Source organism: Mastigoproctus giganteus, chromosome 4 (genome assembly GCF_048544385.1).
Source record: "Mastigoproctus giganteus isolate SK-2022 chromosome 4, ASM4854438v1, whole genome shotgun sequence".
In the NCBI taxonomy this organism is placed as follows: Eukaryota; Metazoa; Arthropoda; class Arachnida; order Uropygi; family Thelyphonidae; genus Mastigoproctus; species Mastigoproctus giganteus.
This window is the reverse complement of record NC_143578.1, coordinates 164,666,418-164,690,947: the sequence shown is the minus strand read 5'-3', so window position 1 is coordinate 164,690,947 and position 24,530 is coordinate 164,666,418. Positions and strand designations below refer to the sequence as shown.

The 24,530-nt window shown below is 37.1% G+C and overlaps 1 protein-coding gene across 1 annotated transcript in view; it reads right to left on the bottom strand.

The window, feature by feature from the left end:
• Positions 1–24,530, bottom strand: part of LOC150087164 (nose resistant to fluoxetine protein 6-like) — an 84,408-nt gene that overhangs the window by 22,062 nt on the left and 37,816 nt on the right. The window contains exons 8-12 of the mRNA XM_090372388.1: positions 16,247–16,412; positions 15,658–15,737; positions 13,574–13,696; positions 6,637–6,757; positions 4,575–4,761 (exon numbers count right to left, since the gene is read on the bottom strand). Of these exons, the coding sequence (XP_090228514.1) occupies positions 4,575–4,761; positions 6,637–6,757; positions 13,574–13,696; positions 15,658–15,737; positions 16,247–16,412 (677 nt within the window). The remainder of the gene's footprint in view (positions 1–4,574; positions 4,762–6,636; positions 6,758–13,573; positions 13,697–15,657; positions 15,738–16,246; positions 16,413–24,530) is intronic.

Below are 24,530 nucleotides of genomic sequence, written 5' to 3'. Positions count from 1 at the left end.
TTTAAAGCTTTCATTTCATTTAACAAACATGAAATGCGATGTTTCGTTTACTGAAATAGAACCCGGGATTTACTGTACTTCACATAATTTAATATGCACCATATCCTGTAAAAATAAAAAATAAAAAAGTTTTGGAGTTTAATAATAGTTTGTAAAAAAAACTTTTGCAGTTTCATAATAGTTTGCATACGACCATATTTCTCTGTCTTTTGGTTGTGACATAATTAAATTTTAAAACAGGATTTATAATGCAATATAATACCATACAAAACTTACAATGCATCATTAAAAGATAATCGCGGTATTCGTTGTACAAAAAAATGGAAGTAGGACACAACTATACAATTACTGCCCTTAGTGGACTAAATCCCACACCCATAGTGCAAATCCTGGGGTATCAGCAATCCCACATCCTCTGGAGGTAGGGCAATAGTAAAGAGGACAACAAAATAAATCCAGCTCCAAGAGGGAGGAGGCAGAAAAACGGAAGAAATAAGAATATGGATCTGAAAAGGAAAAAAATATATATATAGAACGCAAGAAGGATACATTATGTTTAGTTTCCAGGTCCGATCGGTAATCAGGTTCATTAAGTAATCCGTGGTACTTAGAAGTCCAACAAAGTGTCCAAATTATGTCTAGTTGCTGGTTCTAATCCGATTATCAAGTCCATTAAATTGTCTGCAGTAGGTACTTCTAAGAAATGCCAATGAAGGTAGTATAAGTATTCTCAGTTGACATTAAATTGATATTCTACATTCAGTGGATGATCCAAAGGAGTTTATCATTTGAAATTATTCAAGTTCGAAGTTAGTCTTCAGCAGTGTTGAATCCAAGGGAAGTGACCAGGGATGAGTTTCACTCCCGGTGGAATAAAATTCTCCCCAGTGAAAAATAGTAATTTTTATTTTATAAAACATGAATTCAATAAATGTATGTCGAATAAACACAACACGAAAAATCACATCAACTAAGTGCAGTACACGGCGAAAATAAATCACTAAAATTCAAGACACGAATTTTTCAAAATAATTAAATGGGAAATATTTCTGGCTGCACAAATTGTAACTAAAAGCCACTATTTCAAGTGTCCGCATTTTCGTTTTATGGTTTTCAGGTGCCCTTTATTTTCACACGAACCATCTCTTGATAGTATTTCACACAAACGGTCCACTTGCGACTAATTCTTTGTTTGACATGTAGACATGTATAGTATCTTATGTAGGACGGCACCTGAACGAAAGTTCATCTCCGTCTTTGTACACTGTGATGGTTACAGAAAGCACTGTAACAGGCCAGAAATGTGTGTAACGTTATGTTCGTGCAGTGTGTGTGTTGTTGTGTTGTTTAGTTGTTTCTGGCCGTTTTGTCACCAGGCAGGCGATCACCTGGAAAGCCTGCCCAGTGTCCGTCTACACCACGGGGAGGTAGGCCACAACTGCGCAAGAACCATGGCCAACCTCAACAGTCACGTACTGAATGTCCAAAGAGGATTTGGAGCCATTCAAAAGAACCCCGCGCCAGCAAGCCGGCAACAGCGCGCGCACACACACACACACACACACACACACACACACACACACACACACACACACACACACACACACACACACACACACACACACACACACACTCCCAGGAGAAAGGACAGCAGAAGACGAAGAAATAAGGATGAGAATAGCATAAAGTAAAAAAAAAAAAAAAAAAAATAAAAATAAAATCTTTATCCATTTCTTGCCCACATCTGTATGCAGTGCTGCCCAAAGTGGTCCACAAAGAGAAAAGGTGTATTGTCAAACAGAAGTTGTAATGTCATTCAATCATGATCGGCAGGAACAAGTTCTAGATATAATTCTGAATTCTGTTAATCTGGAGTGGTGTCAGAAGTCTCTGGTAGATGACGGTATCACTGAGCAGAGGTTTAGTTGAAGAGAGTCTTGATAAAGGATGAGTCAGAGAAGTGCAGCATCTGTCAAAATCTTTGTGTGTTCTTGAAAGCCACAACAATTTTGTATATGACGTCATCAGGACGACGAGGCAGCGCACAGTTGTATTATGATTTATGATGCATTTTCAATGTTTGTATACCGCAAACAAGATAGCAGGCCGCGAATAGGCTCGCTTGAATTGGTTCCTGACAGATGCTATTGTAATTATAATGTATCCCGCGGCTTTCAGGGGAAAGTACTAAACGATGTCCAGGCAGAGAGAGGAGTCTACTGCAGCCACTAATTCAATCTTCAGCAGTTTCGCTTTATGGTTTTCACATTCCATTTATTTATTATTATTAATTTTTTGCTTTTTTTCACAGCAAGGAACTACTTGTGGCCAAGGCGCCTCTGTAGCCAGGTGGGCAGGAGCAGCAGTGCGTAGCACACGCTTCTTGATTAGACTGGGGTTCGAGCCCGTGCCCACCAAATACGGAGGATGCGGAAAGGTCAGGGAATGACCACCGCATATCCCCGGAGCAATATGGCCGTAGATGCTAATGCTCCTAGAAAAACAAATAACAATAACTTGTGGCCAATTCTTCCTTTGTATACCGCAAACAAAACTGTTTGGTCACAGTCTATAAACAATACATTCTATATCCTTTTTATTATATATGCATCTGTATTGCAAGATTTCATGAAGATAAGCTTAGAGGGTTCGAATCAGTTATCGGAAAAATTAATAAATGAAATGATTGATACACACGCAACGCAAAGAATAATAAGATTATTACAATACAGTACTTGCGTGTTTGATTATAATTTGTATAATTTTTTTTTTTTTTTTTTTTTTTGCGAAATTTAAACGCTTTTTCCAAGAAAGTGTTCTCTGTCAGGGTCATTAGATGATATCCACTTTCTTTCCTCTGTGTGCTTTCAGGAAAACTCTTCCAGGATGTTTAATTACAATTTCAGGTTCGTGCAGTTAGCTGGTGCATCGTGCAGCCGCTCTTTCTCCCATTTACTGATTGCGCTCCCGGCATACTGTATATGAGCACAAAGCGGAACTATTTGGCACCCTGCATGCTAGTGACATCTAGTGTAATTATTAAACCTTCATGGCACATTTATTCCTTAGCATTAGCATCGACGATTCCTTTTTCTCCAAATAGGCGTAAACATTAAAAACGCCTATTTGGAGAAAAATAGGCGCAAAATATTAAAAGCGATCCCCCCTAGCCCGACTACTAATTTGTCTACAATTGTTGAACAACTGGTGCTTGATTGTCGATACCATTACCAACGGCTTTGGATGAAGCGGCCCTGATTCTTTCTCTCTCTCTAAATTTTCTATGGTAATATTTTTGCACTGAATAAATGTCATATTGACTTTAACCCTTTCAGACGCCTTCATCCATACACACATATGTAATACTATTCGATGGAATATTTTTAAAAATTAAGCTCAAAAGACTCAATTTTGCAAATATTAATTTTCATATAAAATAAACACCACGATCATCCCCCCCCCCCTTGTATATTTTGATCATCTGCACACAATAATGCTTATCGTACATAGAATTAATTCTTGAACACTAACAGCTTGGTATGAATGGCTTATTTTGGAGAAGCATTCTTCAAAATGTTTATAAATTTATTGAAGCTTATATCAAAATTTATAATTACACTAGATGTCACTAGTATCGCTAATTCAGCAAAATTATTGTTGCCTGCAAGATATTCCGTGCGATTACTTAGTTGCACGCAATATCTCGTCTTCGTTTGTGACTGCACTGACAATTTACAAAGAAATTTATATTACACACTTCTTGTTGTGCAACATTTAAGAAGTTTTTCATGCGTAAACTAAACGAAGCACTTTACATGTCCTCATGTTTTCTACATTATAATTTATAGAGTTTTCGTTTCAGCAATTTTAACATATAAAATTGCCATAAAGAAAATTGCATTTACTATAATGCAAAAATGCTTGATCTGATGTCAGCTGAAATAAATATTGATACATGATCAGGTATTTCATCAGGGGACTACACTTGACCATATATCAGGAACTGCGTTTCTATACTTGTCAATATTAGTAGAAGAAAAGTGAAAGGCCAAAAAGGAATGAAAATGAAATTAGCACTTTTTAATACAGTATGGACAAGATAGTCCCAACGCAGTGTAATTTATTTAGGTAAAAATAAGTATCCAGTTGGGATAAAAATGGTTAATATCAATATGTTCGATATAAATATGTGGAATTTAGTGTAGAATTTAATTTTGTATAGATAATCAATGTATTTTAAAAATAGATTTGGAACAAGCAAATGGTTAAGGGTGAGGTATTAATTGAGGATGGGGAAGAGAAAAAGGATTATTTTAAATAAAAATGTTTTCCCGCCATATCTGATGACAGCTATACCATTTTCATTTTATTTTTATTTGCATTTTATTTGTATTTTTGTTGTACTAATTTTACTTGACAGTTCCCCCACTTTATATTGGCTTGGCGATTCAGCCCATAATTTACTTAATTCATCATAACCTCTAGGATATTAACATTCTTTCATCTTTCACAAATCTACTGCTCTTTTTTTTTTTTTTTTTTGATAATTCTTGATAACTGCAAGTAATTTTTACCTCCATAACCGGCTGCACAATTCCATATAACCCAAGCCACGCCTAATGCCCACGCTGTCCTGTGGAGCGAGCTATAGAAAATTGATTCAGCGATGGTGAATGGTTGACCATTATTCCACCAGTATGCACCATACAAGACGGAAAGATTCACGGTAACCGCCAGCACCCAGCCAGTCACATGAAATACCTAAAACAAGAAGGCATGAATTGTTACATATTACATATGCACAGCCAATACCATCCATCATTTTCAAAACTTGTCTTTAAGCAGAATTTATATTGTAAGTATGCAAATAGTTTAATAATACTGTTGGGCAACGATAGCTTACTGTTGTTAGTTTGTGAAATAAAATTTGAGATAAAAAAAACTCACTTTACTTGTGTAAAAATAGGCCAAGTAACTTAGAAATTTATGGGTGCTCATTGGAATTCTTTCATTATTCTATCAGTTCTTTATCCAGTAAATAACATCTTCCCCCTCTCCAAGGAGACAACCCCCACCACCATTTGGAAAATGGAGATCTGTGCTACCTTTCAATGTGAAGGCCATCGAGTACATAAAATGATGGCTCTTTTAGAAGTCATGTGACAGGTAAATGTCAGCACACTGCTTTTAGGAGATGTGAGAGCGGTAGATTTAGAAGTCTGTTAAAAGAAGGGTACAATGAAGAACAGACCTACATTCCTCCCAGATGGATGCTGTAGTTGAATGTCAAACTGTTATGAGTTATACCTATTCATCAGATAGCAGGGTATGTATATCACTTCAAGTTAAGTTTATAAACATTAGCCATATTAGAAAATGCGGGAATAGAGTACTACCATTCAGCGTAATGTAAGTGAAGGAACAGAGTACAGTACTAACATTCGGCGTAATGTCTTTTAGACCACCATTATTGGCACACAGAGCTTGCTACCAGCTGGAAGAAATTCTAACTAGAAATCGTGCCCTTGCGAGCAGCACCGGTTGGAAAAGACTGATTCGAATTCCGTAGATGGCCCTTTTTCTTAATGCAGGTGAGAACTCGAATTTTTCTTCCATCGATCACAGAATACACGCAATTTACAGACCTAAAATGTACGGCGCAATATGGTCTGAGCCACTGATTGCCCAAAACCTTACTAAAACAACATTCCAAAATGGCCGAAGTTCTATAACAGGAAATCGCAAAACCACATTTGCAATGTGGTTTTGCGATTTCCTGTTTGTTCAATGCCATTGCAACCAAGGAGGTGAGGCATCAGTTTATTGTGTTTATAAATGTTCTATGAGATATTCTATAAGATGCTTATGAGCGTTTGCTTGTTTGCTGGATGATAAACCAGAGTTTCTGGAAATCAAAAACGAAAACCGTGCAATCTTCATGGTTGCACGGTTTACTCATAAAAGTTCATCCTGTCATTACGTTACGCGAAGTTAAACCTTTAACACACGATGTGGTAGGATGAGTTTAACAAGTGGAATGACTTGACATTGAGTTTAACAATGTCCTTCTAACCTGGCTGCAGAAGGGTGAATTTTATTGGATCCAATAAACTGGTAGTAATCATAATAATAAACGATTTCATGCAGAGTACTACACTAACAGTGAAGTTTGATGATGGCAGCATAACAGTTTCTGCCTTGTCTCAATCTCGTCGATTATGCTTACCACGATATTTTAGGAAAATATTGTCAGAATTGTTGAACTGGAAAAATAGGAGTTGCCAAATCTGTTGTGTGAGACCTTTTGTGGTGTTCTGAAAAGATACATAACTCAAGACACGTCCCCCTAGCCAATAAGTACAGCATTAGAAATTGCGATAGAATCATTGCAATTTCTAATGTATTGTATCATCCACAACTTCTATTTTCTTTTCTTGATTTATTATTATTATTTATTTACTTTTTTTTTCTTTTTTTCAAATTCAATGGTTCTTAAAATATTAATCATTAAATTACTAATTTTTTTCCACATTTAAATAAGTTCTACCTTCGTATAAAAATATAAAGAGAAAATGATGAAGTTATGGAAAAAAATTTCAAGCACCGAGTGGTTCAATAGAAAAAATTTACACTTACTGGTTTAAGTGTTAGACGGGGTTTTGTAGCCAAGAGGTATCCTAACAATATTCCTATTGAGTAAGGACCCAGATGAACATGAGGAGCGAAATACATGTCACTTAAAAGTGGAGATAGATTTCTGAAAAAAAATTATAATAATTCAGTCATTTCAGCCAGCAAGTAATATTATCAAAAAAAATAATAATAATAAGTTTTTAAAACGCCACATTAGAATAAACTAAAAATCACTTTCCTTCAGTCACTTAAAATGCCTAATCATTTTTAAAAATTAATGCAAAGAATAGAATTTCAAGCTGAACCAAATCATATCAGTCGGATTTCATTCGAGTAGATGACTGTAGTTATTCCTACCTTTTCCAAATTGCTAGAGAAACTTGCTGAAACATTGAAGATAATATGATGAATTTTCTTAAATCACATCTCCGGAATGGGACATTATAAATGACAGTCGTGAAGAGTTTCCTAAATCGGGAGTGTCCCAAAGAGAAATGTTATATTGGCCCCTCCTTCTAAACCGTTTTATTCATCCTTCATCAAATGAATGGATGACCACAATACAATTACCAAACAAAATTAACCATAGTCTGACTAACTGGCCAAGTTGCTTTTCATAGTTCAAATTCAAAATTAAAGTTGTCCCACCTCAATAACGTGGATTTTAATTGTCGAAAACACGACTTTGAGATGGCGTTTAACTAAAAATTAAGGTTTGCCAACACACTACTAATTCATTCTACCATATTTTTTTAAATTTTAATTTGATGATGGGCCGAGCGAAAAATAGTTTTACCCTGGCATTTTAAATTTTCATGTCTTGAATTATTTTCATTTTTCTTTAAATCCTTTTATATCATGAAACCCGTTTAAGGTGTTTTGAAGGGATCAAACAATCCAAACTTCTCAGTCAGAATTAATATCTTAATTGAGAATCTCTTTGAGGTTCTCAATTAAGATATTAATTGAGATAAGAACCTCAACACACTGAGATCAAAATTAATGTAATACGCGACAATACATTTTTAATATTATAGTAGCATATCAGGAGGTGGTCCAGTTTGTCGGTCTGTGCTAAAGTGTGGTATTTTTCTTTCTTTTTTTTTTTTCCCACCAAAAAAACGTTTTGATCTTTAAACAAACCAAGCCAACCCTGCAATATATACACATATGTGTATATTGAAGGTTATGTTATACTGTGTTTTGAAGGAGCAGTTGAAGGGTCCAATACAAAGGTACACTGCTCCACAAAATTAACAGAACACGTATAAAACGTTGTGCAACTAGTGCAGCTTCGATGAAGCGGGACAAAATTTGGTATGGTAGTGTACCACAGAATAACGATTAAATGAGGAGACAGCGAGAAATTTCGTACAGGTATAAAGGAAATTTATAGGGGATTCTATGGCAACAAACCCCATTATTCCACCAGCGAAGCCATTAGCTCAAGAAGTGGCCGATGAGCTGGCTGTCGGCATGCAATGCCGCCCAACGTCGTCCCACACATGTTCGATCGGATTTATATCTGGTGACCGTGTTGGCCACGGCGGTCGTTAGATATCTTCAGTTTCAAGATATTCCTCCACCACTTGAGCTCTATGTGCAGTGGCGTTGTCGTGCATGAAAAGAAACTCTGGGCCAATCGCACTCCTAAAAAAAATCGCATAGGGTTCGACGATCTGTTCTCAGTACTTCTGCGCAGTTACAGAATCCCTATTAGAAACATTAAGAGAGGGTGCTGCCATTGATTCGGCCCCACACGAGAATACTGCCTCCACAGTAAATACCCCTTTCTTGATGTTGGAGGGATGGTACCGTATTCCTCGTTGTGTCCAATGAAATAACGTCTAGAATCTGTTCCCTGCACCCCAAGACTCAAGTCACATGTGCATGGTACCAGATTCGACGAGTTTTGCAGTGTTTTGGGTTAATGTGATACAAACCGCTGGCGTAGAGTCCACTTCTTAACACAGTCTAGTGGAAATGAAAAATATCACACTTTCACCTGCCGCCGCAGCAACCTCAAGAGACAGCTGATGATAGGAAATCGTAGGGTTCCGTCTTGCTGTTAGAGCCAGAGAACAGTCTGTTCTGTTTGACGTACCACTCGGGCGACCTTGGCCAGCTCTCCATGTAATGGTTCCTGTGTCCTGAAACTGTTTCCATAGTTCCGAGAGGACTCTGCGTGACACATTAAGCCAATGGGGGGGGGGGGTTGTGTTATTATTTTTTAAATAATTTTCTTTATAAATATCCTTTTTTATTTATTTATACTGTTCCTAATGCTGAAGGACTTATTTAATTACTCCCTATCTCTACTATGCCCCCCGTTTAGTCCCCTCCCACTTTACACCTGACTTGTTTGTCTCCCAGAAGATTCTAGACTCGAAGGGGGTCTCAATATTTTAGGTATTCCTCCTCTGGATTGGCTGAAGTTCAAAATGACTGAGAGACACTTAGGTACCAAACCATAATAATATTTATTGACATTATATATACATTTCCAATCAATAGCTACGATTAACTGTGAACTTTATTATGTGTGGCTTTGTTAGACTGCTAGGCCTGATCTGTGTAAATATCCTTGTAATTCAAACTACAGAATTTTCATACATATAATCATGTTCTTCGTGTGTCTCATCCTTGGATTCCAACAGATCTAGGAGTTCATTACATCTCATAATCCTTACATCAGCTTTCCTACCAATCAACTGTCCTAGTAGGTCTACAAGTTGCTTTCAGCATGAGAATAAACAATTTCAAGTAGCTATATATATATATATTTATATCCCTTTCCAAAATTATCACGTACACACATATATATATATATCTCAGTTAGAAAATCCTTTCCTCAACTACAGATCTGTTCATCATTCATAATCAACCAATGTAATTAACCACCTTCCCGTATCTAATCCTATAATTCTTTAATTAGCAGGGCACTCAATCAGTGTTTTATCCGTTTAAACAATTACTATCACACTAAGTTATACTCTCTATAAATCCAAATTCACTATAATATCACATTCAACTACAATCCTTTGTTACCTAATTAGTCATTCCCCCAAAATTAACTATTATCTCAAGGTATCCTTTCTACCCACTAATTAACTTTTACCATAAGGTCTTACTCTTAATTTCCTCACAATTCTGTGTACAAGGGTGCAATTACATTTAGCTTTCTCCCATAGGTTAAGTATTCCCCCTAGAGTCCTTCCTTTCGTACTGAACTATCACTTACTCATTTTTCCGAGTGTTCTTTCTATTCTGGGCTGCCATAACCATCAGCGTAACGGCTTAGACTAGAAAGCGGGCGGTTGCTCATCCTTGGAATACATCAATCTACCTGAGGTTCGCACTGCTCTGTTGAGTTGAATAAGGATCCATTCCTACGTCATTCTCTAGAATTCTCCTTGGGCGTTCTCCTTCCTTCACTATGAATTGCATCAGCTTCTCACACTGTGCTGTATTCATTGGCTACTGCTGTATCTTCTTTCTTCCACATGGACACATTCTTTCCCCAACTTTAGACTTACAAAAATTACTCACAAGGAAAATTTCCTTCCCATTACTAAACCAACTCCCCAAAACTCAACAACGACTCTGCCACACGACTGTCTTCCTCCACGCACTTCTAAAGACTCCCTCAAAAAACTTTTCTTTCTCCTTACTCTGAATTTCAAAATTTCCTACGCTTTTCACTCTGACCAATTTCTGCCTATTACATCCCTTCCCCTGTAATTCCCATTCGTCTCCTATACTCTTCCGTGGGCGTGTTTTCCATCCTTTTTAGAGAGGGCTTCCGGTTTCCAGCAATTTCTGGAACTTTCTAGAAAGGTGACCGGAAATTTAGAAGTCTCTAGATCTTCTTTGTGTTTGCCCATCTACGCCCTGTATTTGCCTTGCTACACCTGTCGTTAATTTACCCCGTGAAATTTTAAAGTGTGCACTTAAATTTCATGAGTACCTCCATTACTGAGCTCCATCTCTATCTTAATTGTTTTTGTTTCGGCTCATTGTTCTTTAGGGGCGAAAAGTTGACTCTGATCTGTGCTCATTAACTACGGACTACTCCATCAGTGTTTCCTATTGAATCGCGTGTTCGAAACGCTTCCCCCCCATTGCTAGGTTAATCTCCCTCTTACTTAAAGGTAATAGGCGAAACGAGCACAATTATACCTGGGACTTATCTGAACTATCCTATTCAAATTCTGTTATTAGTTTTCACCTGATATATATTTCAAATGGTTGTCTGTATAAATATTCCTTAATTTTTTTTTTTTTCCAATATCAATAACCCTCATATTTAAATAACAGTTGTAAGGACGGGTCCTTACACCAACGTTGTACACAGCGGGCTATCTTAAAGAATCATCTAAACTGCGATGACTTGACATCCTGAGTATTGGAGATGTGACTGTCCCCACTGAGGAAACCAAAAAATGGGAATGAAGTGATGTGGTCGCAATGTTTTATAGGCATAAATATTTGCATAATGTACGGTGATAGATCGATTTCTATTGGATACTCGGAATTTGCATGTCAGGATGCCTATTATATCAAATATTCGCCTTTGGAGAATATTTGATATTTGATTTGTGCGTATTTGATTAGTATTTGATTATTATTTGATATACGCACAAATCATAAACAAAAACTTATTTGCACAAATCAAAAACAAAAATTAGCGGGTCTCGACTACTCAAGTTGTCTGTCCAATTGTCTAATAAAGTTTCAAGACTTACATATTTTTTTTACTCTATCATATAGCAGATTAAATATGTGAGGTATCTGATTGAATGACGTCAGTCCTACCCTACCTGACGTAAGTTCGGATGGTAAAAGTAGTTTTTGGAAATATTCAAAACCATTCAGCTATTCAGTGAGTTAGAAAAATACTACGATGCAATGTAAAGTAACAGATTAATAGAATATTTTGGTGACCACTGACTAAACACAAATCAAAAACAAAGGTTGGTAAATAGGGCAGAAACAAGATAAAAATCAGATAAGAACTGATAACAAAATATAAATGGGTTAAAATAAAAAAAAATAAAAAAAAGATAATGGAAGAGCTATCAACTTCATCAGCTCTTAATAGTAGATAGCAGTAAATAGTGAACAATTAATAGATCGTTATGTAAATAACAAGAATCATTACGTGATGCAAGATCCTGTCCAACGAAAGGACTAAATGGAAGAGAAAAGAAAAAGAAAAGACAATTAGATTTAATCAGATTATGATTACATAATAATTTTAATTAACAGATTTGTGTGTTACACCGCAAGAATATTCTATTATTAATAGAATATTCCTGTAGTTCCAAGCGATTTTCTAATAAAGTAATGGATGCGTTTATGAAAAGATGGTTAATCACAGAACATAAACGCGGATGACATTTGGTTTTAGTGCTTCTGGCGCCAGCACTACCACACAGATAATATTAAGGAAATAGCCTTTTTCTGAAGGAAATGGCCTTGTTTTAGAAATGGCCTTGTTTAAGAAACAAGGCCATTTCCTTTCCTTTATTAAAAAAATAACTCTTAGTAACGTAGGCGAGGGTTAGTAAGATCGAAGGAAAGAAGAAGATTAATATAGATATACGAAATATCTATATTGTACATAAAGACACCATACAATATATCCATCACGGCATGCTGCCAGGGGTTTCACATGGATAGAAATATGATAAAATAGTAATATTGAGTAACAATATTAATAAAAAAAATCGCAACAATAAATCAATAAAATAAAAGTCCATGGACAGCACTATCTGAGCCAATTCTCCATACATCTAGATAAGAGGATACGTGGTTCCCAGATAGTGGCACCGAAAGAGTTTTCTACAATACACTACTGAGCGGGGAGCAGATCACGTGCTTGCGTTAGGATCCTGTACTGCTTATCACAGGCGAACTGGTTCAGATCCAATGACTGTATCCTTGTTAATATTTGTGTGGTAGAAATCTCTCAAACGTGTGTGTGCAATCTCCCATGGATCGAGCACAACTGAAGTATTGCTCTCCATCGGATCAGGTCCGTTTATGTATGCCCGTGCGCATGTTCGTTTCCGTATGCGCGTGCGCAGTTCGCTTTCGTATGCACATGCGTAGGTCCATTTTCGTATGAGCCTGTGCATGTCCTTTTACGGATGCGAGTGCGCAGGTTCGTTTATGGATGCGCCGTTTATGTATGCGCGTGCGCATGTCCTTTTATGCGAGGTCCGTTTATAGATGTTCGTTTCCGTATGCGCGTGCGCAGGTCCATTTTCGTATGCGCATGCGCAAGCACTTTTTCGAATGCGCATGTCATTTAGTATGCGCGTCCATTTTCGGGTCAAAATGCACAGGTCCATTTTCGTATACACGTGCGCATGTCCATTTAGTATGCGTGCACAGGTCCATTTTCGTATGTGCATGCGCAGTTTCGTTTTCATATGCGCAGGTTCGTTTATGTATGCGCGTGCGCATGTCCACTTTCGTGACTTGGTGGCGCTTAGTATCTTGTGTTGCTTACTAATCTTAAGTAATTTAGATGAATTACTGTATATTAATTGCCCGAACTTTCAAGTAACAATCAGTCATTGCTCCAAGATGGCGCTATCTTGCACAGTAGTTATTTGTTATACAGCATAATGGCAGTTAGTGGACACTAGCTAAGTGCTTCGCTGACCAGTAACATTTCCCTCCCTCTTGTTCCGTTTCGTGTCACCTCCCTGCCTGCAGCAATCACTTGGGCTCTTCCCCTAAAGTGCTACTCGACTCCCACTTAACAAGTTGCCCACTGGAGCGTAATGGAAGGCGGCACGTCAGTGACAGCGGTGTACTCCACCCAGTTTGATGAAAAAAAAAAGTACGGTTCCTGAAATCCAGAATCAATATCTCTAAATTTTTTGAAATATTTCCAATATTTGCATTGATAATCAGCATTCTTACTTACCCTGGATCTTGATTTATGAACAGAAATATTGGAGCATAACCCTTGAAATAAGTGATCACACCAGAGCTAATTACGGACACGACTGCAAGAAGAAAAGCAATGGTAACTCCTGCTGCTGGCCACCTGTGAATATAAAAAAACAAACAGTTAACTGGATTATTTTTGGGAATTTACTACGAATAATAACAATACTGCTAATAATAATTTTGAAATTCCCTGAATCATTGGATTCACGTTTTTTTTTGCGAATGTGCAAAACAATTTTATTTAATACAGTTTATGGAACGAGTGCTGACGCCAAATAGTTTCTTTTATCTTATGCTTTTAGGTATGCTAATCTACATGTTTTGTTACGTATTTAGTAATGTTCGTAACATATGCAAATTTTTGGCATAAACATGCTAATCTACATAAAAGAAAACATAATAACCAAAGGTTATTATGTTTTCTTTTATGTTTCGGAGTTTTCAAAGGATATGCAAAAAAAGGATTTACTAACTTTTATGTGATTTACTAACTTTTGTGTATCAATGAAAACACTTCGTCAAAAGGGAAATGTTCTATTGAATCATCTTATTCAATGATTCAATAGAACAGGATGAAATCCAGTGGAATTCATAGTTAGCAAAGTGATGCTGGTCTTTGGAACAAGGCTTGTTCTCTTGTCTGTTGTTATTATCAAAACAATAATAATGCCATGGCTCCAGTCAAACCATACAAAAGAGAACAAAGAATTAATTCAATCCTTGAAGGCATTGATATCGAAGCCTGAGTGGACTGAATGCGTTGCTGTAAATAAACGAAAGACCATTCTCCGATAGAAACTGGTGTGAGATTAGACAACTGTAACCGAGTTATCCATAACGCCATTCTTAGGAGTATACAGTGCAAGACAAGGTGTCCAGACGTGGATAAAACACCCAAGACAATCGACACTTAAAGCGACCAAGATCTGTAAACTGCAAGACAGTTTGAACGCTGTTGCAGTCTTACCAGAAGCTTCTGAACTTCGCACATTTATGCATCCACGCAATTTAAATATGATCAAAAACGGCTAGATTCCAGTGTATGGAATCTAGCCGTTTTCGATGAAGCCGACTTTTATCTTCATGGTACACTGGAATGTTTTGTGGGCTGAAGAAAACTCATGAAGAAAACGATTACCTGATGAGAAGGTAACAGCATGGTGCGTTTCACATCCATTTTTATAACTGGTCCATATATTTTTTTAAAAATAAAATGAACCCTTTCATTACTGCATCCTTGAATGGACAGAGGTATGTGATATGTCGAAAAATGTTGCTATTCCAGATTTCAGACTGAGAAGGACGTTAAACTGGGTGATCTTTCAACAGGAGTGCCCCCAATTATTTATGAGGAGTACCTGAAGAGTTACTGTATTATTAAGCGAACATTCTGGTGGATGAAACATCGGCAGAGCTTTTGAAACAAAGTGGCAGCTTCGCAGTCCAAAACCCTGATGAGTATTCATTGTAAGGTTTTCTGAAAGGTTCTCTACAAAGATGGCTCAAAAGATGTCGAACTGCCAAAGTAGTTGATCCAAACAGAGATAACGAACATGTCTGAAGATTAGCTTTCGTCCACTGTTCATAAATTAATACTGGAATTCGGAATGCCTCCGATGGGATGATGTTTTAAGCAATATTTGTAGCCATGTATAATGAGGCTCCGCAATAAAACTTGGTTATGATGTTTTCATATATGTAGATTAATGTTTATCTAAAAACATATACATAATTTTACGTTCTTAAACGTAAAATTAACTTCATTCATTTTCTCGCTTACGCACACAAAAGATAAAATCAAATAAAATGATTATTATACACGTAAAAGAGTGCAAAGTTCAACTACGGATATCGTATCACTAGTGGTCTTTTCATGACATTTTGTTGAAGTAACTTGTAATCTATTACGAAATAAACAAAATAGCAAATAATCAGTAACTATGGAACGAGTTCTTATCATTGAGACAGGATATAGGTGTCATTTGAAAAGTTCCGGAAATATTTAATACTTAAAATTACTTTAATTTCAATGAAATATTCGAATGTTTCTTCACTTACCTAATCAATGGCCACACAGCGACGATGCAGAAAAGATAAAGCTGTATATCTGCAGCTAAATACCACGTATGGACGAGACACTAGAAAATAATAAATCCCACTGCATTTATTTATTTTTATTCTATTTATTTAATTTTTAGGGATGTGGTGAACTAATCAAAAAGAACCAGGGACACACATGCTGGAAAAGAATCAAATATCTGCAAGTGGCAATGTCTCTATAGCTAAAATGTCTGAAATCGTATTTTAGATTATATTGGAACTCTGCACTGATGAATTTTCTATAAAATTTCCTATACGGAGTGTATTTTGGAAAACAATAACTTTATAAGCAATCAGAATCTTATAAGACACATTTAAAAATCTGTTGCTCATGAAATTCTCAGAGGCTTTTGTTTCTATTTTAGGAAAACTCAGAATGCGATAGTCAGGTTTTATTGTTCAAAATTAGAGGCAGTTATCAGAATTTTTATATCGATTTTTCTTGAATGAAAGGAAGCGTTTTACTCGGAGAAGAATAAACAAGTGTAACCAATAGAGCAGACATTTAAGTAATTGAGTAATCGTCTCAAAAACAATTACAACTTACCATTTTTTCATAGGGAACAAAGTTATTAATATACAATATATTTTTCCACCACGTATCGTAACAATTCTGCACTTCCTTCAGAGCGATGTCCTTCCACAGAGGTCCTGAGCCTAACAAAGGGATCAAAAAGACCAGAGCCAATGCTGCCAACAAAGAGGGTGTGATCCTGCAATAAATACGAATCCGTTTGTTATTAAATATTGCTTTTTGCCGTTTAAATAACAAACATGGGGAGTTCTTTCCAATTAGATCCAAGGATAATATTGAAAGTTGTTGTAGTGGGGTTTTAGGAGCATTAGCGACTAAGGACATATTGCTTCGCGTATACTGTCTGTAAATTAAGTGTGGTCAGTGGTCGATTTTCTGGTGGATGGTCTGTGGGAGGGGGACAGCAATTCTACCAACTGTGCTGCCGACGAGGGCTAAATGGAAAGAACTCATTCTAACTGGATATCCAAGTTATATTCCGTAGAACCTCAAAGAACTCCGAATACATAATTAAAGTTTATTTTAAAATTATTTAAATATAAAGTTTTTGTTTATTTAGTTTTTTAAATCTGTCAAAGCAACAGGTAGTTGTTTGATATAAAAACTTAGGAATAGACTTTTCTAGTTATCGGAACAAGATATTTATCGTTTAGAAAGAGGATAGGATTTTGAACAGAAAGCTGATGGCGGCCATTCAATGAAAAAGTAAATGTGAAGTAAATTTGAAGGCGGTTTTATTGCATAACGGAAACACAAAGCCTTCAAACCTGTAATCAATTGTGTCGGAATGAAGGAAAGCATGTTCCAAACATTGAATGCAATCAAATATAAGGAAAATGCTGGTGATTTAAGGTTATGGCGCTTTTACTTGGTTTGCTGGGCGGAATTACCAAGTACAGTATGTTACCTCTCGAGCAACTGAACCGTGCTGCATTATCAAGGATTGGCTAGCACATCGTTCCTGGAAACAGTAGGAAAAATAAAGTCAATCGTGCGTCATCGATGGATATTCATACGACGTTCTTCGTACGTATTCTTCCATCGCATATAAAGCACGACTTAATAAAAAAAAATTATAAATTCTTCGGACAAAGAAGTGAATGTTTTAACTATTTAAAGGAAAAAAATTCCAAGATTAAGTGATGCAAAACTGAAAAAAAGGAATCCTTGTGCCCTTGCGGGTAAGCACAGCGTTTACAATCACCATCCTTCCACATTCAGTGGAGAGGATGATGATTATAAACACTGGAAAAGGCCCCAGTTGGAATCCTTCAATGACGAGAATTTTCATAAGCTTTTTTCACGATGTGGCTACAGTATGGGGTGAAGGTTGCATAATTTTTCTTCCTGCAAACAGTAAACCGACCGAAGGATACCTGCAATGACAGAAGCAATATAATTTCGCCTTAACTTTAGTTGTTATGAAGCATAGCGCGCGCACACACACACACACACATGAATCTTTGTTGGACTGCAAATTAGGAAACTATTGCATGATGACAGTTTGGAACAAAGACTGACCCCATAGCACCTACCCGGCAACCCAAAGGTCGCGGGTTCGATTCCCGCCTCGGGCTTGGATCAAAGTACTGCAAAAAACTTGGGAGGTGCAATATGGCCACAGAAGCCGATGCGCCAACAACTACCAAATCAAAAAAAAAAAAAAAAAAAACTGACCCCATTATGCCTTGATAGTATTCTTTGAACTAAATCACACATTTGGATACCAAATGCAATGAGGAGCCAAAGACACCATACTGTGTGCTGGTGTTTTGTCACAGGTAAATCAAGATCGAAGGATTCGAATGAACAACACAGTTTGGTCTTTCTTGCCCAAAATATCATTGAGAGAAAAACCGAAAGACTCCTGCATGGAATTCTTTCCTCAAGACGCAGCAACAGTTACCATTATGTTAGCGGGGATAAGTGGGAGGTGAGAAGAAACTTTTTCCACAGAGAGCAAGCGTAAAGAAGAGTGATATTTATTATGGAGTTGTTGAAGTTTTCACTATTCTAATAGCATGGGTGGCTTGAAAGTTTGAAATCAGAAGAAAATTTTTAACATAGAAACTAGCTATAAAGAAAATAAACGAAGATGATCACTGTTTCTATGGAAAGCTGTTGCGGCTATTGGTATGCTGGTACTCTAGACAGGTTAAGGTTTGGAATGAGAGACATAATTAATGCGGAAACAAGATCTAAAGATAATGTATATAAAGGTTATTTGAACTAGACTCTTCTGATAGAACAGATGGGTTAAGAGTTGAGTTGGGAAGAGTCTTTCGTAAAAGCACTGACATTTTTCGTTTACTTTCTGTTCTTCTCCCTTCTCAACCCCTCAAATCAATCCAATACCTTTAAACACTTTCTCCATAAAAAAGTACTGTAGAATGCGGATTGTAAAAGGACCAAACGAACCTCTGACAGCAACTAATATCAATAAAAGTTCAATTTCAAATAACCTAACGTTTGTTCGTCTTCAGTTATTTTATCATCTTTTGGCTCCTGAAGAATTATCCTCAGAAAATTACCAAAGGGAGGATGAAATAATTGTTAACTAATATTGCTCTCCGCGGGACAATATGAGAGATATTCCGGAAATCCTCTGGAATCAGGACATCTAATAACCTGAAGGTTATAGGAGGATTAAAATAATGAAATTGTCCTCTCATATATATGTTCTGTTGAATTATTGGTATATGATTATACAACTTGATCTAAAATAACATTTCTATATAGGTCACTGTATAGGTAAAGTTCAAAAACCTCAGAAAAATAAGATGCATACAGCATTAGAACAACTTCAAGAAAATCAAATATTTAAAGAAGTTCAAAATATCTAAGAGTGCATATTAATCTCTATTCACCTTTCCCCCCCCCCCTCCTTATCGACGACCTTAGATGGCACTATCCCAGCTAATGGCGACTCTAATGAAAGAAAATATTGCAGAGTTTGAACTAAACAACTAACCAAGCGCAGCTTGGAAAAATTATCAATAAATTCGTGAGAATCGAATTCGATTTTTCTACCAAATGCTGGGCCGAACTATACTTAAGCTGTATGAATTACAACTGACAGCGAGCAAATACCCTCATGAACTTTCTGTCCCATAAGAAATTTTTTCAGAAATAAACTTCTGAAAGTATCCTTTCATTCCATAAAAAGGATCTCATCATTTCGATTAGTGACAGAAAGATTTTCAAAAGAATACTCAACAAGTAAACATATAACGCGCAGCCAACAATATATAGGACATGTCCTGTGGGAGAGGTCTTCAAAGTAAATCCACAGATTGCAGAATAGTGGAGAGAGAGAGAGAGAGAGAGAGAGAGAGAGAGAGAGAGAGAGAGAGAGAGAGAGAGAGAGAGAGAGAGAGAGAGAGAGAGAGAGAACTCAGTGATTGGATTCAAGAGAATCTAGTTTACGTAATGACCCATCCAAACTGATACTCTCATTTTATTCATCCTCTCTCTCTCTGATCAGCTCCTGTTCGGTGACTCAATGCGAATGAATGAAATTAATAAAACCAGACTGAGTTTTTAAAAATTTATTATTTCTTTGGTTAGTGCGCAGATTCACGAGCAATGCTTATACGGACGTGCATAAGAGGCTGTACCCTTCTGTAGAGGTAAAGGAATACGGACTTTGATTACACATAATCATAAATATTTAAAATGTTAATACCTTGAGAAAGAACATTACGTGGTCGTTCATAAAGAATTAATGAGTACAAAAGTATTATAGTTCACAATAAGAAAGCTAACCTCTCAAACAATTCAACTACTAGCTTCCATAGTTATGATATATGAGTAATTTTCGTATTCCTCCTCCCCCAAAGTACTGTTTGTTCTGGCTCTCATTTTTTCTTGATTAGGCCCGACGACAGGATTCAATATGAAATCCATAAATGTTGCCAGTGTGGCTTATTGTAAGCTGTAACACCGTGCAAAATGAAAGTCACGTAGTTTTATTAGTGTAGTGTTATTAATTAATTCGATCTAATATTTTTTGCCCTAAAAAGCAACGTGAAATGAATGTTTGACGTTGACATGTTGTTCTTCAGTTATTATCATGGTTTTGATCATTTCACGTGTTAAAATTTTATTAACTTCACTGTGGAAAATATTAATTTCAGTGTGGCGCGTTACACGTTTTTCCGGTTATAATGAAATGGTGCCAGACAGTTCACTAACCGACATTGAAACAAGAACTGACTTACATTCGTCAGCGCAGATTTACTATCAATAGTAAATTCAGGACGAGGGAGAAATCGTGGAATGTCCTTGACAATTCAGATATGAAGAAAATAGAGCTTTGATTAAGTAAAATCAAAACGTTTACCTTGACCCGCTTCACTCAACCCGGAAGTTTTAGGTACAACCACATGTATTGTGATGAATTTTATTAATTTGCCATCAACCAGGGCCAGATTAAAAGACATGTTTAAGTTGGACCATAAACATATACGTTTAGGGTCCAACTTAAATCATAAATGTTAAGAAATTAAACATTTTATTTCTTCTATTCAACTTTGTCAAAAAATCGGAAACAATATTATATTTTAAAAGAGAACATTTTGTTTTTAGTAAAGAAATCTCTTATGCAATTACTCCGTAAATTAATAGGCTTCAAGACAAACTCTCGAACCTCAGATCCGATCAATATGGCTTATGCATAATGCAAAACCATGCCAACTACTGGAAGGAAACCTATTTTTTTGAAAAGGAAAGTTAAAATTCTGGTTAGCTGATTTTGTCCACTAAGCTGCTTTTTCTGTTATGTTAACATGTGGGTCGTATTTCAGAATTGATTGAAGACCCTGAAAATAATGAAAAAAATTGATATAAACATGTACCCAATTCAGAAGGTTACGGATCGTATGACCATATGAATTTGAAAAGTTAGCAATGGTTAAAATAATAAATAAAAATAAGCTGACACATACCTAGTAAAATTTTTATTCATACTAGGATAATAAATAATACGAATTTATTCAAATTCGTATTATTTGTATTTATTTTTATTTAGTTTTCATTTATTTTTTTTCCATTAAAAAGCTCCGCAGCCATTTCTTAAAGTTCAAACAGCCATAAGTAACCATCCGAAATCGAAAACATGTATATATGAACTTTTTTCGTTGTTTCCAGGTCTGAATCGACCCTGAAAGTATGGCCCACATGAACACCCTCTATAACTGTCATTTCAATAAACTTTAACATGTGACTGCACTTGATTACGAGAACAGGAACAAGAGGTATCCAGGGCACTTGCCCCAGGCACAACGATGTAAATTATAGTGTCTGCAATTCTGCCCAGACACGATAGGAGGGAGTATATGATGAGAGCCTTGTCGATCAATTTGGCCCTGGGAAGATTGTGCAAGGCTCAAGGGGTAGAATTTTTTTCAGCCTGGACTGCACTTGTTAACAGGAGAGATTGCTTCTACAGAGATGGGATACACTTAAATAGAAAGGGTGCAAGAATATTTGCTGATGCTATCGAGGCAGTGTTAGGTGGGTCAGAAAACTGCTAGCTTGGGGGGGGAGACAAAGACAAATAGATTAACAGTAGCCACTGCAGAGGTGAAAGAGATTCTTGCACTGCTTCAATTGGAATGAGCAGCAGCCTGAAAAACAAGATGCAGGATATTTCAGAGACTGCTGGGAGTCATTGCGGTACAAGTAAACACATGGGTTGTGTTAGGGTAGCTAAGAATAGAAATAGGTGCATGTATACTTGCGTGTACACCAATGCTAGGAGTTTAGTAAATAAATTTGATGAATTTGAGGTATTGCTTAAACATCAAAGGCAGATATTGTTGGGATATCAGAGACGTGTTGTCACACAGATATATATAGGGATGCAGAACTGCAATTTGGGGAGTACAACGTCTACAGAAAGGATAGACAGGATAGGAAGGGGGGAGGGGTTATGCTATTAGTTAAGAAACACATAAAAACCAAGGAAGTGAAGCCAGTCGACATCGCTGGACAGTGCAGTGTTGAGTCAGTTTGGTGTGACATAAGCATTGGGAGATCAAAATTGAGAGTAGGAGTGTGCTATAGGCCTAATGACTCTGATGAGTATAATAAGAAACTGTACAGGGAAATAGAGTGGGCCAGTAAATCAGAGAGTCTTATAATGGGAGATTTTAATTTCCCAGATATTGACTGGAATTTGGGGGCTGGTCCCTCACACACTAGCAAGGCTTTTGTGGATTTATTGTATGATTGTTTTCTACATCAGCATGTTCGGGAGGCAACTAGAGGGAGGAATACTCTTGATTTGATTATCAGCAGTGATTCTTCATGCATTAAGAATCTGCAGATAAATGAACCACTAGGTGGCAGTGATCAACAGTGTGCTGAAGTGGGATTTACTCAAAGAGGTAACTACCATTAGGGGTAAAGGGAAGGGTTATTGCTTTCCTAAAGGCGACTACGATGGACTGAGAAAGTATTTAAATTCTATACAGTGGGACCAACTGATGATGTTACTAACAGCAAATGCAAAATGGGAAGCATTCAAAGAACTTATCTTGGAAGCTACTAGGCTTTACATACCAACTAAGAAATATTGTTCAAGGTTTAGGCCTAAATGGATGTCAGATGAACTGATGAGGCATATGGCAGAGAAGAAACATGGATGGGATACATACAAATTAACACATGACACAGAAGCCTATGATAGATACAAGTTGATCTGTAACCAAGTTACAAAGGAGGTTAGGCAGGCGAAGGAAGATTACGAGAAATCTTTGGCAAGGGATGCAAAGAAAAACACCAAAGAGTTCTTTACTTATGTAAACTCTAGAAGGAAGGGCATGAATCAGATTGGTCCACTTGATATCGATCGGTCAACTGTTGATGATCCTGCTCAGGTAGCTAACAAACTAAATGAATATTTTGCATCGACATTCACACATGAGGAGTTATTTAGCGAGGGGAATGCCAGAGGTGTATTCAACTCTAGCAGTAAGCTACAGAATCTTGTAATAACTGAGAGTAAAGTGGAGGAGAAATTGTTGAAGATAAACACAAGAAAGGCACCCGGGGTGGATCGGATCTATCCAGTTATATTAAAGGAGGCAGCAGAGGAAGTAAGCAAACCCTTAGCCATAATTATGAGAGCTTCCTTGGACTCAGGGGAGGTACCCATAGACTGGAGATGTGCAAATGTGACCCCAATTCACAAAGGGGGATCAAAGGCTGACACAAGTAATTATAGACCTGTGAGCTTAACTTCTGTTCCAGGAAAATTAATGGGGGCACTAGTTAAAGAGGCACTGCAGGATCATTTGGACAAGACTTCAGTTATAGCTCGGACACAGCATGGTTTTGTTAAGGGGAAGTCTTGCCTGACCAATTTGATTGGATACTATGATGCAGTCACAAAGGAACTGGATGCAGGGAATAACTTTGATATTATATACTTGGATCTTAGAAAGGTTTTTGATACTGTTGCACATGGAAGACTGCTGCACGAATTGGAGCAGTGTGACATTGGAGGCAAATTCCTGCTGTGGATAAAGGGGTGGCTGAGGGGGAGAAGACAGAGAGTGGTAATCAATGGACACTGCTCGTCGTGGACTAATGTTATTAGTGAAGTCCCTCAGGGTTCAGTGTTTGGTCCATTATTGTTTTCTGTATTCATAAATGATATTGATGATGGTATATCAAGCTTAATGTCCAAGTTTGCAGACGATACAAAGGTAGGCACGGTTGTCAAGGACACTACTGACACTATGCTGCTGCAACAGGATCTGGAAAGGTTGAGCAGATGGGCTGAGAGGTGGCAAATGAAGTTTAACATTGACAAATGTAAAATACTACACATGGGAAACAGCAACCCCAGAGAAACTTATCAACTCTGTGGTACTACACTGACAGTGGTAGAGAATGAAAGGGACCTGGGGGTGGTTGTGCAGGCAGATATGAAGTTCTCTGAGCAGTGCAGACGGGCTGCAAGAGTAGCTCATGATGTATTGTCAATGATATATAGGAATTTTTCTAGCAGGGATAAGGAGGTGATTATTCCCTTGTATAAGGCAATGGTCAGGCCACACCTCGAGTACTGTATACAGATCTGGAGGCCTCATTTCTGGAGCTGCTGGAACGAGTACAGAGAAGGGAAACAAGATTAGTGAATGGAACAAAGGGGTGCCTTACGAAGAAAGGCTTAAGTTTTGAAAATTACAGTGTCTGGAGACTAGGCACCAGCGAGTTGATCTGATAGAGGTGTATAAATCCTTGAATGGTTTGAGCATGCTCAATGCTGATGGGATTCTTCCTCTCG